This window comes from Terrapene carolina, unplaced genomic scaffold (assembly GCF_002925995.2).
Source record: "Terrapene carolina triunguis isolate 2854851 unplaced genomic scaffold, T_m_triunguis-2.0 Scaffold53, whole genome shotgun sequence".
Classification (NCBI taxonomy): Eukaryota; Metazoa; Chordata; order Testudines; family Emydidae; genus Terrapene; species Terrapene triunguis.
In genome coordinates this window covers 7,934,037-7,952,104 of record NW_020664404.1, presented here as the reverse complement: position 1 = coordinate 7,952,104, position 18,068 = coordinate 7,934,037, and the positions used below count along the sequence as shown (strand labels likewise).

The 18,068-nt window shown below is 46.5% G+C and overlaps 1 protein-coding gene across 2 annotated transcripts in view; it reads right to left on the bottom strand.

The window, feature by feature from the left end:
• The window catches only part of LOXL2 (lysyl oxidase like 2), a 91,799-nt gene that overhangs the window by 41,336 nt on the left and 32,395 nt on the right, over positions 1 to 18,068 (bottom strand). For both annotated transcript variants that reach the window (XM_024213513.2, XM_024213514.2), the window contains one exon: positions 5,061 to 5,272. In XM_024213513.2, the coding sequence (XP_024069281.1) occupies positions 5,061 to 5,272 (212 nt within the window). The remainder of the gene's footprint in view (positions 1 to 5,060; positions 5,273 to 18,068) is intronic.

The window sequence follows — 18,068 nt, the reverse complement described above, 5'->3', positions numbered from 1 at the left end:
ACGCAATGCCACAGGAAGGGAAACAATTCTTTTAGAGGTGACAATCCAATAAAGTCTGACAGATCTGTACTTAGGAAAGTACAAACACAATTCAAAATTTTCCTCCTTTGGCACAATCACACCCCAGGCTGTTCCAACACTGTGGAAAATATTTAACACATTTTCCAAATATCTTTATTTGGGTATCAACAGCTCAGATATCAGTTCTCCCTTTTACCTGTAGCTGGGCCTGGCACATAGATACAAGGGGGAGACTGCAGGGGAATAGGCACTAGGTTCTCTGCCACTGACTTACTGTGTGACTTTAGAAAAGTCACTTAGAGGCTGGTATTTAGAGTATCCACAACTCAGACTGTGGTCCCAGGGAGCTGCACATCCCCAGTGCCTCTGAAAATCAGGCTAAATCTCAGTGCCTTATTTTTCTCCCATCTGTAACATTGGGTTAATAATGCTGTATTATTTATTTTTATATGCACTAGAAATATGCAAAAATCCCTGATCTGAATATCCTAATCCACACACACAATGTGTACTGATTAAATATATATCTGTACACACAGAGCATACTTTATCTCATCCATAACTATGCACCTGAACACATCCTACACACACATGCACAAGATTCAGCTTACAATGCTTAAAGGTAAATAACCCAGTCCTTAATAGAGAACATAAGGAAAGATACTGCATGTACCTAGAAACATGACTCCCACCTCAGATAGACCAAAGGCATCTTGGTGGGTATGATGCACACAGAATCATAGAAATGTAGGGCTGAAAGGGACCTCAAGAGGTCATCTAGTCCAGTGGTTCTCAAACTGTGGGTCGGGACCTCAAAGTGGGTTGCGACCCTGTTTTAATGGGGGCTCCAGGGCTGGCGTTAGACTGGCTGGAGCCGGGGCCAAAGCCGAAGTCTGAGCCCCACCGCCTGGGGTTGAAGTCAAAGCCCGAGCTTCACCTCTCAGGGCCAAACCCTGAGCCCCACCACCCAGGGGTCAGGCTTCAGCTTCAGCCCTGGTGGTGGGGCTCAGATTACAAGCCCGCTACCCGGGGATGAAGCCCTTGGGCTTTGGTTTTGATCCCCCGCCCAGGGTGGCAGGGCTCGGGTGGGCTCAGGCTTCAGTCCCGGCTCCTGGGGTCGTATAGTAATTTTTGTTGTCAGAAGGGAATCGCAGTGCAACGAAGTTTGAGAACCGCTGCTCTAAGTCCATCTCCCTGTGCTGAGGAAGCATTAAGTATGCCTAGCCCATCCCTGACAGGTGCTTGTCTAACCCGTTCTTAAAAACCTCCAATGATGGGGATTCCACACGCTCCCTAGGTAACCTGTTCCAGTGCTTAACTATCCTTTAGTTAGGAAAAACTTTCCAATATCTAGCCTAAATCTCCCTGGCACATGCACTATCGTGGGCTGAAGGAAAGTTACCAAGCCATCATTTAGTAAGTACAGTTGCTTCCAACCATTAAAATGATACCATCCTTCTTGGAAACACCTCTAAGTGCCGAGCAGGAAGGATCTGCTTGGTCTTATTAGAGCGAATTGATTATGTGGTTCTGATGTGCAGTGCAGGAGCACAACAGTATCTCTTTAGCTCAGGAGAGAAAACAGGCATGGATGGAAACACGCGTTCCTCTACTCCAATAGTCCAGAACAAAACACGAGACCGCCTGGTAGCAATTACGACTTCACCACTTGTATCCCTTAGACGCCGGAAAACAAAAAAACTCTAGTTTGGGTGTTTTATTTGTGCTGCTTTACAGTATTCCAGCCCCAGGACCTTTTCAACCGATTGTCTTCATCTTACTAACGAGAAACATGAAGCGCAGCCAGTCAGCTCCAACAGGAACCTAGAGAAACAGCCCGCCTGTGAGCTAAAGTAACAAGCGGAAAAACGACAACTATTGCTTCTTACGAATAAAATTCTCCCCCACCAGCTTAGTCCCTGGTCCAGCTCCATAGATCATGGACTTGGGGGAGAAACTGGATGATTTCTTAGCATAAGCTATTTTGCAGCTGCCTTGTTGTAAACTGTAAAGAGCAAAATGTGTTTAGGTTACTAGCTGGAGACAAAAACAAATCTGCAGCAAGCTAGCTCGCAGCGGGACAGTCAGGATTCCTGCTAGTTTTATTCTGCATGCAGCCAAAAGGACACTGCAGGCTTTCCCCCAGGGATCATAGAATCAAAGAAGATTAGGGTTGGAAGAGACCTCAGGAGGTCATTTAGTCCAACCCCCTGCTCAAAGCAGGGCCAACACCAACTAAATCATCCCAGCCAGGGCTTTGTCAAGCCGGACCTTAAAAACCTCTAAGGAAGGAAATTCCACCACCTTCCTAGGTAACCCATTCCAGTGCGCCACCACCCTCCTAGTGAAATAGTGTTTCCTGATGTAAGCAGAGTCAGGATGAGCTCTACCCTGACATCTGGTGGTGAATTATGGCGAGTGTGGAAAAGAACTCCAGGGGCTGATCTTGTTTGCATGGGCACACCCACTCGCCTGGGATGAAACACAGCAACTGAAAGTGATTACTTTGGCTGGTATGGGATCCCCAGTTTCTCTATTATTGGGGCAGGAAGAATAAAGTTTTGTTACCCTGATTCTGTGAATAAAGGCCAGTGGAACTGTTGTATGACAGAAGGACTGAGTGAGTCCTTCACCATTACCTAAGTAGCACTTGCTTGACAAAGGGCATGGGTTACAAAACCCAGTGAATTGAGAGAGGATGGGGACAGGTATTTGTACCTGATGGTATGGGCCCCCCTCTGAGGGTCTGAAACACCAATTGCACCGCCTCCTCTCTCCACTGTTGAATATCAGAGCGAACTTTGATTCCCTTAGGAGTCTAGTTACAGGCTGCTGAGCTGAATTCACTTTGGGCCAATGGTGCACCAGCACTGGGGCTCCCCTACTATACTATGAGCTGAAATCGCTAAGAGCTGAAATCACAAAAGAGCTAATGTTATTAAGAGCTGAGATCACTGAGGCTGTGTTAACTAGTGGGGGAGCCTGAAGCTATATTGCTCAGCAGCTGGTGGAGCAATTTGTGGGGATGACTGGAGGAGCAGCGAGCGGCATGGAGCCTTGCGGGGCCGGTTGGAGCGGCCCAAGGAACGGCGAGTGGAGCTGTTTGCGGGGACGGCTGGAACGGATCACAGGTCGGTGAGCGGAGCGGAGTGGAGCAGCTTGTAGAGCGGAGCAGTTCGTGGGATGGCAGGAAAGTGGGCTGGCTCGTGGTAAAGGCTGCGGCGAAACCCCCACGGAGAAACAGACAGCTGGCCAGCCTCGGATCACGTAAGGTGCCCCTTAACACCCTGCATGCCCCCCCTTTTACTCTGGGGCTGCACTGACCAGGGACAGAGACTTTGGGGGTTGTTGGACTTTTGGGACTTTGGGTGGTTGCTGGACCCAAGAGACTTTGGGGGTGTTGGACTTTGGGGACTCTGGGTGATTTTTGGGTTGCTGGATTCAAGAACCAAAGGGAAAGGACACAGCCCAATTTGCTGGGGTGGGTTTTGCTCATGGTTTGTGTTATGAATCCTGTTTGTGGTGTTTTTCCAATTTTATGCTGATGTCGTTTACCTCAGGTTATTAAACATTTTCTGCTACACTCAGACTCCGTGCTTGCGAGAGGGGAAGTATTGCCTCTTAGAGGTACCCAGGGGGGTGGTATGTAATTGTCCCAGGTCACTGGGTGGGGGCTCGAGCCGGTTTTGCATTGTGTTATTGAAACGGAACCCCTAGATACAGAACCCGGCCCTTGTTGCTGCCAACTTAGATGGGCAGAAGGGTTACACTAATATCCAACCTAGACCTCCCCCACAGCAACTTGAGACCATTGCTCCTTGTTCTGTCATCTGCCACCACTGAGAACAGTCTAGATCCATCCTCTTTGGAACCCCTCTTCAGGTAGTTGAAGGCTGCTATCAAATCCCCCCTCACTCTTCTCTTCTGCAGACTAAATAACCCTCGTTCTCTTCCCTCATTTTATGCCCTCCGTGGATATTGCAAGACAGCGCACTATAGAGTAGCAGTAAAGCCCTGTTTACAGTAGGGACACTTGACTAATGTGCCACCATTGCTAACATCATTTCAGATCCACAGGCAGCAGCCATGTTGGGAGGCCTAGCGTAGACAGGCTGCCGACATTTCAAGCGGCGTGTCATCTAACCCCGTTCACAGCAGGGCTAATTGACATGGTGCTTAATACAGTGAAGGCAGTTGGCAGTCCAGCTTTTGAAGAGCTCCCAAGGCTGCTAACTCCAGTGGAGCTGAACAGTGGGAGAATTATTGGAAAATTTCTCCAAGGCAGACAGCTGCTGAGCAGCAACTAACTCACAATCCTTAAATTCAGTGAGTTGGCAGCCAGACACCCAGGAACTACGGAGGGTGAGCCCAGGTGAGGCGCAAATACCAGAGAAGCTTGGTAAACATTTCGTCCGAGGTGTGAAACCCTGAATTCTATGCAGTCGTGTGAATGAGGAATCTTGCGTTATGAGACAAAACAAGGACCTGTCTTACTGCAATTCCAATCGGTTAAAACTGCTGTCACGGCATGTACCGGCCCTGATCATACAACTGGATCTATGCAGACGGACCTCTATGCCTGCTCAGGCTCTCTGAGATTGATGGGCCTCCACAAAGATCTAAGTGCAGGACTCAGACCGTAGTCATATACGTATGTTACACACACAGAGCCCACAAAGAAAGAAAAAAAGAAAGAAAGAATATTAGGACTATCTAGTAGTTGGAAATAGAAAGACAGTGAACCAAGCCCATCTTTTTGTCTGACTTTAAACAGATATAACTTTGATAATTTGTTCACATCACTTTATCTCCTCCAAAAAGGTTGGGCTCAAACTGGCCTCATGTACCCCTGGTTACAAAAGGAAGTGCCCGACATTTAAAATATTTACACAGAAGTAAAATCTGATCCACAGGAATGAAGCAACTGGCCGAGGTTTGCCCACTTCTAGGTCTTTGCTATAATTTGAAATTTGCATTTTTGAACAAGGCCCGAGTGTTCGGGAAACACGACCAAGGCTTATAAAAAGCTCCCCTCTTACTTGTAGACCTTGGCGTTGTATTTCCTCTCGCCCGGAAATCCAAACATGCCGCAGACGACTCGGGAATTCTTCGCGGTCCAGTGTTTGTCACAGATCTGCTTCCAGCTCCCTCCGTCTTTCACCTCCACGTAACCCTCCGTAACAGGCACACGCCTGCGGTAGGTAGCAAGAATAGCTCGGATCCTTATGTCCTCCACCTGGATGTTCATGTTCTAAGGGTAAAAAGGGTATTTTAGGGATGCATTGTAGCAAGGCAACAGGTCCGAATGGTTAGATCAGGGAACTGGAAGTCAGGGCACCTGGGTTCTCCACCTGACTTGTTTTACAGCTGAATAAATTGACACAGGGAAGACAAAGTGGCTTATGCAAAGTCAGCACAGGGAGTCCAGAAGGTCCCGTTCCCAGCTCCCCCACTGACCTTCTAAGCAACCCTGGGCAAGTCACTTCATCTTTCAGTGTCTGTTTCTCCAGCTTACAAAAGCGATGATACTTTACCTACCTATGTACAGGACTTTAATATGCCCTGACAAAAAACATATTAAATATGAATGCAAAAAGTATTATGGCCGGATGGACCTTTACAAATAGGACATTTCTGGAGTTTCTAAAAAGATCCTTCACATGAGATATTTTTGTTGTTTAAATAATATTTTTATTTTAGTCTATTTCATTTAACATCACCACCCTTGGCTATAGCAGAGCCATATTTTTATTTTCAGTTTTTCAGCTTGCTTAAAACGTCCTCTCCACTGAGCACCAGGGGAAACTTTACAAACGTGTGCACAATTGAAGATCCAACTGCAATGGGTCTCCCGCCCACTCTGCGCTTGCCAGCTACGGCTGCGTCTTTCCATAGTGTGGCAGCATTTAGCATGCTGTAACGGGGGGGAAAAGGTAGCTACTGTCTTTGTATTTTAGGCGTTACTTGTTTTGTGCCTTAACTCACATGCCTGGGACTGAGCTAGGCTGATTTACACCAGCTGAGGATCTGGCCTCAGAAGCATAAAAGTGAGCAGGGCCTGAAATTCATATCATCACAGCAATGTATTTGTGCATCATTTTCCTCACTATGGACGCCAGTACTATGGTACCCAGGGTCCCTGACGGGCTAGTACTCTGGTTGTTAGCCCACCACATCTACAGTACTACTGTTACCCATGCTAACTAGATTGTAACGTGCTAGCATTAATCACACCTTCAACTGCAGTGTAGACATACCCACAGTGACTTCCCAGGGTCACACACAGGAGGCCCTGAGGCGGATAGGGAATTGAACCCAGATGTTTCAAATCCCAAGCTAGCATGCAAGTCCCTGGGTTATCCTTCCTCCCTCCTTTCAGCCCCCAAGAACAGAAGTTTTAAAAAGCGGGTCTCTTCAATTGCTGTTTGCATGTACTCGCTGTTTGCTCAAACTGGATTTCTCCTTTAGATGAAATGCACTTGGGACAGAAGATGAGTCACAACGGCCACATGGATTTCACATTTTGAGCGTATGTGAGGGCAGGAATATAGCAGAACTCTCAGAAATTCAAGCCCTCAGCTCAGGCTGACTGGAAAAAAAAATCTGCTGTGGCAAGCAATTAAAAAGCTAATGCAAGTTTCTATGAAGCTTCCAGGAGAAGTCCTTTTTCTTGTCAACAGTATAAAGAGTATATGGTTCCCAATGGTTACTTCACAGCTGTGGAATTCTCCCCCTCCCCTCCCCAAGTTTAATCACTTAAAAGTGAACAAAGCCCAGCACATTAAAGGAACATGTGCTGCTTTGATCCACTGCAATCAATTAAAAATACAAGTTGGTAGAGGCAGGAAAGGTCACGTTTGGATTCGGAGTTGCCTAGAAATAGAATCAGCACATCTGCCCTGGATAGGAAGGATCCAGAAAGCCCGCATTTGGTTATGTGATCGCTGTGTGTAACTTGCTAAATACGACAGGCCGCAAGCCGGATCCTCACCTGCTGCAAACAGACGTTGCTCCACCAAAGTCAATCGGCTGAGGCTCTGGCCTAGTGTGTTTAGAGGAGGGGACTCAGCTCAAATCCCTGCACTCTCTTGTGGGCTCTGCTACTGACTCACTCAGTAACCTTGGGCAACTCACTTAGACTGTATTTTTTCAAGCATCCATTCATTTTGATTGACTGGCTTAACCCATGCCTAGGTATTGATCTTACAGAGGTGTTGACCTCTTGTTGCTCCCATTAACTTTAACTGCAGTTGTGGGTGCTTAACATTCAACCATACTGTGTCTCAAAGGGGGCACCCAAAACCAGAGGTCACTTTTGAAAATTTGGCCTATACCTCATTATTTATGCGGTGTATTACAGTAGCACCAAGCAGCCCAGGTCATGGAGCAGGACCCCATTATGCTAGGTGCTATACGACTACAGAACAAAACACAGTCCCTGCTCCAAATTGCTTAGCTTCTCTCTGCCTCAGTTTACCCCCCTTTAAAATAGGGCTAACACTATTCAAATAGCTGAAGTAGGCCCCTTTGAAAATCCCAGCTCATAGGGCGTTAAGGCCTTTTGCCTGTGCACCTCAATGCAAGCGCACAGGATCCTGATGGCAAAGTAGAAGGTGATTGCAAGACTATATATTTGTGTGGCTCCCTCAGCACAAATCTGGAAAACCCATTTGCACCACAAGGCCCCCTCCTCCCTGTTAGGATCTGGTAGAGTCTCCCGAAACACTGCACAGCTTCATACTGTCCTGGCAGGGAGTATTAGAGTTTTGCTGTGTCTCCAAAGGCCGGATTTGAAATCTAGACTCTCTTTTCCAAGTCCATCTTATAAAAGCCTCCCTACTCTTAACCTTGAAGATGGATGCATTGCCAAGGAGCAGGTTTACTTGTAGATACAGGCAATAGAACTGCATTTCCAGAGAGAAAACCTCATTTCTTTCCCATTGAGATTTCCTGAGGAGAGGCCGAGATTCTTTGGCCTAGTGTTTCTTGCAGCAAATGCTCCAACACAGCTTTGCCAAGGGAATTTTCAGCCCTTAAGTCAGTCAGGATAGGGCAGGGGTCGACAACCTATCAGAAGTGGTGTGCTGAGTCTTCATTTATTCACTCTAATTTAAGGTTTCGCGTGCCAGTCATACATTTTAACGTTTTTAGAAGGTCTCTTTCTAGAAGTCTATAATATAACACTAAACTATTGTTGTATGTAAAGTAAATAAGGTTTTTAAAATGTTTAAGAAGCTTCATTTAAAATTAAATTAAAATGCAGATCCCCCCAGACCGGTGGCCAGGACCTGGGCAGTGTGAGCAGTAGCGTAGCTAAAGGGGAAGTGGGTCAGCGGCCGCTCTCCCGCCGAGCACAGGCGGTGCTTTTACTGATGGGGCAGCGCTCTGGGTCTTCGGCAGCACTTCGGCGATGGGTCCCTCACTTGCTCTGGGTGTGTTCGGCGGCACCAAAGGAACCGCCGCCGAACTGCTGCCGAAGACCCGGAGCGCCGCCCCGTCAGTAAAAGCGCCGCAGCGGGTGGCGCCTTTTTTTGTGATCGCTCTCCCTGTTCGCTACACCTGGCTACGCCCGAGTGTGAGTGCCACTGAAAATCAGCTCACGTGCCGCCTTTGACACGCGTGCCATAGGTTGCCTACCCCTGGTATAGGGTTTATTTATGGAGCACTTCCTGAAATGGCCTCCTGATGTCAAGCCAGTGTTCAGAATCATTTACATTAGCTACATAATGAAGACAAGAGCCCATTTCAAAATGGGTTGGGGAGGATTCGCCCATATCAGATTTTGACCACTTACAATTATGTTAGTGGGGAGGGGAGGCAGTCGGGACAAGGTAAGGTTGAATACAGAGGAAGCGCCATTGCTTGAGCTATTGAGGCAGCATCACGGCCCAGCGGATAGGCCAGACTGGACGATCTAGTCCCACCGGTCCCAGTGAGTGACCATGGACACATCTAAAAAAAGCCCACCTGTAAAATAAGGGATGCAACGTCCTCATGCCCCTTTGTAACGGGCTTTGATATCTAGGGACAAAAAGCTTTATATAAAATCTATTACGAGTTATTATTTAAGGGGGAGATTTTCAAAGGCACAAGGGGTAGGGAGGCATCCCATTCCAATTGGAGCGAGGTGTCTAAATCCCTTGGGTCCTATTTGGAAAAAATCAGTCTAAAACTGTACTGGGAAAAGCACTTGAGATCATAAGAGCAGTGGGGGCAATCTGCACTGGCAGCAGGGAAAGTGGACTAAGTAGTGTAATGGAACTTCTCCATCTATAACAGGGTTAAAAAAAACTAGATAAATTCATAGAGGATAGGCCCATCAATGGCTATTAGCCAGGATGGGAAGGGATGGTGTCCCTAGCCTGTTTGCCGGAAGCTGGGAATGGATGACGGGATGGATCACTTGATGACCACCTGCTCTGTTCATTCCCTCTGGGGCACCTGGCATTGGCCACTGTCGGAAGACAAAAAGAACAGGAGTACTTGTGGCACCTTAGAGACTAACAAATTTATTTGAGCATAAACTTTCATGGGCTACAGCCCACTTCATCGATGCATGTAGTGGAAAATACAGTAGGAAGAGAGATAGATAGATAGATAGATACACACACACACACTGTTTCATGTTCTCTGTGTGTGTGTGTTACTATACACACTATAAGGAGAGTGATCAGTTAAAGTGAACTTTTATCAGCAGGAGAGGAAAAAAAACTGTTTGTAGTGGTAATGAAAATGGCCCATTTCCAGCAATTGACAAGGAGATATGAGGAACTGTGTGTGTGTGGTGGGGGGAAATACGCATGGGGAAATAATTTTACTTTGTGTAATGGCCCATCCACTCCCAGTCTTTGTTCAAGCCTAATTTAATGGTGTCCAATTTGCAAATTAATTCCAATTCAGCAGTCTCTCGTTGGAGTCTGTTTTTGAAGTTTTTTTGTTGTAATATTGCGACTTTTAGGTCTGTAATCGAGGGACCAGGGAGATTGAAGTGTTCTCCAACTGGTTTTTGAATGTTATAATTCTTGACGTCTGATTTGTGTCCATTTATTTTTTTACGTAGAGACTGTCCGGCTTGGCCAAGGTACATAGAAGAGGATCATTGCTGGCACATGATGGCATATATCACATTGGTAGATGTGCAGGTGAACGAGCCCCTGATAGAGTGGCTGATGTGATTAGGTCCTATGATGGTGTCTCCTGAATAGATATATGGACAGAGTTGGCAACGGGCTTTGTTGCAAGGATAGATTCCTGGGTTAGTGTTTTTGTTGTGTGGTGTATGGTTGCTGGTGAGTATTTGCTTCAGCTTTGGGGGCTGTCTGTAAGCGAGGACTGGCCTGTCTCCCAAGATCTGTGAGAGTGATGGATCGTCCTTCAGGATAGGTTGTAGATCCTTGATGATGCACTGGAGAGGTTTTAGTTGGGGGCTGAAGGTGATGGTTAGTGGTGTTCTGTTACTTTCTTTGTTGGGCCTGTCCTGGAGTAGGTAACTTCTGGGTACTCGTCTGGCTCTGTCAATCTGTAGGCTGTAGCCCACAAAAGCTTATGCTCAAATAAATTTGTTAGTCTCTAAGGTGCCACAAGTACTCCTGTTCTTTTTGCAGATACAGACTAACACGGCTACTACTCTGAAACCTGTCGGAAGACAGGATACTGGGCTAGATGGACGTTTGGTCTGACCCAGTATGGCCGTTCTTATGACTGTAGAGCACATCTACCCCATACGGCTCTATTAGCACGTTATCCACAAATAGCCAGGTCAGCACATCTCCCTGTATATTCAATTCATTATACTTGACTATTCCCCACCCTCCACCCCCTGAAAAAAAAAAAAAAACCCAACAACTTCTGAATCAAACTTCAGGGTTAAAAATCCACCCACATATTCCAGTTTACTTGAATTTTCAAAACTCAGCAACGTTCTGCAGCTCAGAAATCTGCACTGGAGGAGGAGATGAGCCCTCACAACAAAGGACGGTCTCCCAGACGTTCCGTCTTCTAGAATGCCCTTCGTTCTGGGAGGAAGGCCCACAACAGCAATCGTGAGGCTTATCTGAATGATGCCTAGTGCAAATCCCAGATATTGAACATACGGCCAGTCCTTATCCTGGCCAACAACAAAAAATCTGGGATCCTTGTTCCCATATTGCACCCACTTCGACCCTGCTTCTCCATTATAATGATTCATTATTTTTATGGTGCAGCCTACAGGCCCCAACTGAGGTCAAGGTTTCCCCATCTGCGAAGGGGAGATTGATAGTGACCTCCTTTGTGAAGCATTTTCAGATCTCCTGATGAAAAGTGCTGGGTAAGAGCCAAGTATTAATATTATTGTGCTAGGTCGTGAAAACAAACCTAGTAGTAGAAAACCCTGAAGAGTTTAACATCTAAACAGAGAAGTCAGACAAAAGGTGGGAGCAAGCAAATGTTATTAACCCTGTCTAGTAGAGGGGAAACTGAGGCAGAGACCAAGCAGCTTGTCCAAGAAAATCTGTGGCAGAGCCAAGGAACTGAACCCAGGCCCCGAGGCCCAGGCCAATGGCTTCACAAGACAACCCTTTCTCTAGCCAGCAGCTATGAGCCAGTTACCCCCTTAGAGCTAAACCATTCGCTCTGTGAACTGTGTTTTTTTCAAGGGACAAATATGTGTGTTAGAAAAACCAAAAAAAAAAAAAAGGGCTGAGAGCATCCTAACACGGAAAGGCTGCAAACACCCTGTGCCTCACTGGGGCGTACCAGGGATTTCCAACATCAGAGCAACAGGCAAAGCAGGAAGCCAGCAATTTCCCATTGGAGACTTTCCCAAATTACCCAAACAAAACCCCAAGAGAAGGAATTGCCATCTTAGGAAGGTTATTTAAGAAAATAAAATCTACTGGCCCAAGTTCTGCTTCTGTAGTTAGTCAGGCAGCTGCTAGGTGAAGCGCAAGGTAACATCCATTCCTGGGACAGTGCTGACGTCCCAGGGAGTGGGTAAGTGGTCTAGGAAGCGAGAGGCACACATCCGAGCTCTGCCAGTGACTCATTGTAAGGAGGCTGTGGTCTACTGGCCAGATCCAGGAACTAGGAGTCAGGAGCCCGGGGGTTCTCTATTCCCAGCTGTGCCACTGTCTCACTTGGGCACGTCACTCTTGCTCTATCTTCCCATTTCACAGATGGGGAAACTGGGGTACTGAGAGTTTAAGTGACTTGCCTAAGACCATGAAAGGAATCCGTGTCAGAGCCAGGATAATAACTCAGGAGTTCCTGGCTCCGGTCATACCTCCCTCTCTCAGAAGCTCATGCACCAAAATACATAAACAAGCCAGCCAGCCATACTGACTTGTACTCAGCTTAAATAGATCCATTTTTCATTGGTTCGGATTTGTATTTTGCCTTGACCAAGGAGAAAAAAAATTATCAAATTGGCAGGAAATAAATCATCCTTTTTATACTTCAATCTCCAAATGGCTGTAACAGGCCAGCACGAAACATCATTTCATGATCTGCCTGAAGAGCAAGTATAAGCCACATCTATTTCCCACCCCAGTTTGTTTTCTCTCTATTTGTAACCATACAACCCTTCAATTGCTTTAACCATGGATCTAACCCTGAAGTCATTACTCAAGCAGTACTTCCATAGACAGAATCAAGAGCTGCAGATTGAGACTTTACATTGGAAAACTAAAGGGGGGACAGAATGGGGAATAATCAAAACAACTAAATGTATATTTCTCAGGGAACTGTTAAAAGGACTGGTAAGATTCCCCCCCTCCACACCTGCAACTCTGTATGGGTTTCAAACCCTCCACTGCAGGGTTCTGTAGGTTGCACTTGAATTGGTGCGTAGTCAGTGAAAAAGTGAGTACAGAGACATGCACTTTATCCTTCCAACACTAACGTCTAGAACAGCTGGGCTAATACGGAAAACAGATTTCTCATAAAATCAGAAGGAACCACGGTAAACAATATTTAATAGCCCAAGCAGATTTCTTGTTTAAACGACTATTGTCATATTTCATGTACACGTGTAGAGAGAGATCAATAGACACAGAGTGCATTTATGGGGACAATACACATCCCTGGGCCCGCGCCGCTTCCCGCCACCCCCATTGGCCCGGGACGGCGAACCGCGGCCAGTGGGGGCCGCGATCGGCCGAACCTGCCGCGTCAGCAGGTAAATAAACTGGCCCGGCCCGCTAGGGTGCTTACCCTGGCGAGCCGCGTGCCAAATGTTGCCGACCCCTGTAGTAGCATATAGCAACCCCAACAGAGATTGGGGCTGTGTTGTGCTAGGTGCTGCCTGGGATTGTCAAAGGAGCCCAAGGAAATGAGGCACCTGAATCCCACTGAAAGTCAAACACACACCCTTATTATGATGTGTATTACATTAGCACTGAGAGGCGAGATGGAGCTTGATTGTGCTAGGGGCTGCACATATAGTGTAAGAGACAGTTCGTGTCCTAAAGAGCTTACTATCTAAACAGACCAGATAAAAAGTATGGGAGAAAAGAAGCATCATCATCCGCACTTTACCAATGGAAAACTGAGGCACGGAGATTAAGTGACTTGCCCCAGGTCATGCAGGGAGTCTGTGGCAGACCAGGGACTTGAACCCAGGTCTTCTGAGTACCAGTCCAGTGCACCAGCCATAAGGCCATCCTCTTACAAGACCAGACTTCCCAATCTGCAGATTCCAAAGCACTATATTAACCAGGTATTACCTTGTTTACAGACAGGGAAACTGAGGCCTTATTCTCAGACATGCTGGAGACCCATGTGCTTCATCTGGAGCTGTGGGGCTCAGCACAGCATAAGGAGTAAAAGCCAGAACTCTTGACTCACCCAGTCCCACACAATGATTAGATAACACTTCCCTTACTGTAAAAGGGTTCTCACAAATAGCCATCTTCCTCATGCAGGGGTGGAGGACAGATAAAAACAAGAGACTTGATTAACATGTTGAATTACCATGCCTCTTGCATAACAAACCCTCCCCTTTGGAGCTATTCAGCTAGTCTTGCATGACTTCCACCCATTCGCACCAACAGCTATGAGAGATAGATGCTGTCCCATCTATCCCAAACCTCAGTTCCCCTCTGGCTTGGAATTCAACTACACCTCGATAGAACACTGTTCTCAGGAGCCAAAAAATCTTACCGCGTTATAGGTGAAACCGCGTTATATCGAACTTGCTTTGATCCACCTGAGTGCGCAGCCCCGCCCCCCCGGAGCACTGCTTTACCACGTTATATCCGAATTTGTGTTATATCGGGTCGCGTTATATTGGGGTAGAGGTGTACTAGCCTAATCCTGACCTGGATCCAAAACCTCACCCTGTCTCTGCTCATTAAACATCCCACCCGTGTATTTTATACGTAGCCAGCTCTAGCAGTTGTACTAATATCTCTAGAGTCACTTTCTCTCTGAAAGGATCCTGTTTCTTGTTAACCCCACTCACCGAGATAAATGAGTCTGTTCCTTCCTTGTCTGGCACCTTTCCACAAACTGCACTTCTTGTTTTATCCAAATGTAGTTTTGGCAGACAGGCAGACAGAGAGAGCCAACATACAAAGCAACAAGTAATCCTCAGGCCAGGGCAACAGATTTTCTCTTCCCTGACTTAAGCTGTTTTACCCAAGAAAGGTGTGACAAGCCCACTGAAGCAAGGCAGTAGATTAGGGACAAGAGAAAGCACTGCAGATCTTTGGCTATGGTTTTTAAGCAAAGGCTCCGCCAAAAACAACTCACTTTCAACTAAAGCGGCATGGGTTTGAGTGAAGTAAAACACCAGTCTAAACTAAATGGATGTAAACAGGAGGAAAGCTAGGCACTGGATTGGGACTCAATTCAATTTCCAACTCTGCCACAAACACCCTGTGAGATCTTGGGAAAGTCACTTCATCTCTCTGTGCCTGAGTTCTCCTTCTGCAAAATGGGGCTATGGAAATCTGGAGCACAGGTTGCAGGAGGGGAGACTCTGGAGGAAGCACCGGAACATAGGCGCCGACTCCGTAGATGCTCCGGGGCTGGAGCACCCACGGGGAAAAATTAGTGGGTGCTCTGCACCCACTGGCAGCCAAGCTCCCCGCCCCGCCCTACCTCACCTCCACGTCCTCCCCTGAGCGCACCGTGTCCCCGCTTCTCCTCCCAGCGCTTGCCACTGCAAAACAGCTGTTTCGCGGCATAACAAGCTTTGGGAGGGATGGGGGGAGGAGGAGTGGGAACACGGCACGCTCAGGGGAGGAGGCAGGGAAGAGGCGGGGCCAGGGCAGGGATTTGGGAAAGGAGTCCAATAGGGGCAGGGAGGGGGTGGAGTTGGGGCGGGGACTTTGGGGAAGGGATTGGAATGGGGGCGGGGCAGGGGTGGAGTCAGGGTGGGGCCGGGGGTCGAGCACCCACCGGTGCCAGGAGAAGTTGGTGCCTATGCACCGGAAAGTCAGTCTGCGTGCACATGGCTAGAATGCTAGCTGCAGCATCTCTGTAAATAGTTCTCTTGATAAAGAGCCAGTTTAGTTTTACAAGCACAGAGCCGTGTCATGTCATTACCCAGTATGCAGTCCATGAAACGGGTTAATGATACCTCCTTTCTTCCACCTTCTGCCTGTCTCTTCTATTGAATTGTAAACTCTTCACAGTAGGGCTGTCTCTCATGTGTGTTTGCATAATGCCTAGCACCATGAGGACCTAATCTTGGCTGAGACCTCTAGGAGCTACTAAAATACAAATACATAAATCAAACTACAATTCCAAGAACTGTAACAGTTCGAACCATCTATTTTTTTTCTCCTGCTTCCTCAGTTTTCTCAAGTCTGTATTGGGTTTCCTCACTCCTCCTCTACAGCCTTGATACAACACCTACCACGTAGCCAACGGCCAAGGGTTGTTACGAAACCACAAATCTCAGCCTCAGATTGTGCAGAAGACAGTAAAAATAAAAGTTTTGTTGTGAGGTTTTTAAGAAAGAATCCCAGCTTCAAATAAGTTCACATGAATCTCAACTGGTTTGGTTCCCCTGTCTGAATCAGACGCTTTCTCACAGCTTTAGATCCAATTGCAAAAGGCTCACACAACCTTCAAACTTTTTCCCATCACCATTTGCCATCTGTTTTGCATTAGGCAATACAAACATATCCTTCTATATCCACTACTCGCCTCTCTCCCAACTTGCTCCTGGTGACAGTCCTGTCATTTAAACACCCATGTGGATGCAGATTAATGCACGGATTGGAATGGATCTGGTTTTGTTATTCCTGGGAATCTGGTCCCCATCCCTCAGGCTCCACTATTCATATAGTTCATTTAAAAAAAAAAAACAAAAAAAAATAATCAGGGAGTGGCAGAAAATCTGCTTGTTTATGCCCTTTCCCTTTAGTATTGCTATAGCCACAAAGGGGCTAGATCATGGCTTTAGACAGGGATTTTCCAAGAGTGAACTGCCTAATTCCCAAAGAATTGGGCACCTCAATCCCTTAGGCTTTTTGGAAACTTCCACAGAGCGGTGCTGCTCCAGGGCTCCAAGGCACACAGCAGCAGTATTGCAGCATTTGCTCCCCAACACGTTGGCTTAGCTCTGCTAGCTGGTGCACGTGCTGGAGCTGTCAAGGCAAGAGTCTGCAATCCGGCAAGGCAACAGGAGCACAATGACGGAGAGATGAGTCTAAACCATGCACAGGGACATAAGATGGGAGGATAGAGAAGGCTCCTCGTGCCCTCTTGTATCCCCAGCACAGAACAGCCCTTGGTTTTTACAGAGGAAGCAGAAGAAATGACAGTTCATATCCTTTTCGCAATTAAAATCCTTAGGCCCAGGGCCCACCGCATCACTCTGTAAACAGCTGCTAATGCATTTTCCCCTCCTAGCTAGCAGGCTCACAACATTCCGTTTAGAAGAGCAATGACTGTTTCCCTTCATTATCTACTCCAGCTCAACTAGTTTTTTCCATCCCAGCTGAACCGTCCCAGTTTGACATTCTGATCATCAGACTGAACGGCTTTTGGTCAACATTAAAAAAAAAAAAAAAAAAAAAGAAAAAACCCACGGGCAAAAAAAACAAAAAAAAAAAAAAAAAAAAAAAGACTGATCCCAGCGGAGAAGATACCTTAGGCGACTTCAGCAAACCACAACAGCTGGGCTTTTCAGAAGAGAAGCTCAATTGCCACATTAAATATACACCCACACAACTACATCATGAGGGAGCCAGCGAGGGGACTGATAGGACGATCTAGTCTGAGCAGCTTGGGGTTTCTGCTCATTGACATAAGCAAGCTGAATGCTTTTAAACACGCAACTATGAGTCAGTGGTTCTGAACTGGTGACTTATCCTAAGATGAAGGGTCAAGGTAGCCCCAGAGGGGGATTTCTGCCTTGACCATTCATCATGTTGTGGGATTTTGCCTCTGTACATTCTATTATGATGTTACCATTATTAGAGCTGAATGAGAACTGCAAAAACTATGCTTGGAAGTGTTAGTTTGGATGTAGCTTGGAGCTATTTGGTTCAACCATGTTCATGATCCTATTTATTCACAAATATACAAGTGAATACATTTCACGTATATATTCACATGAAAGTTTGGGAAGCAGCTATTCTTTGTATGGGTACTTGCATTAACACATTCCCAGGGTCTCTTTACACTAACAGGAATTTTGGTTATTCTGGACTCACAGTTCTCCTGTTTTAGAAAGCTTTAGTCATCCAATCAGGTAGCCGGAACAATTCCATGTGATCTTAGTGACTAATCATACTAGTAGTATGATTCCATGTATCATTACATACCTTAAACAGGAGGCATTTATTAAAGAAAACATACTACAGACAAACAGACTTCCACACAGTTTTCAATTCCAGCTTTGTCTCCCTTGTTTACTAGGGACCACACCACATCTAGAACACTATACAGCACATGGAGAGGTCAGACTGGATAATATACTGCAAGTAAATGCACCACTATGGTAGCAAATTCAAAGCGAACAATCTGCAAATACACCATTGGCTGAAATTAGTTCATAAACTGTTTAAACATATATGATTAGCAGGGGGGAAAAACCCTCATCCTTCTTTTGG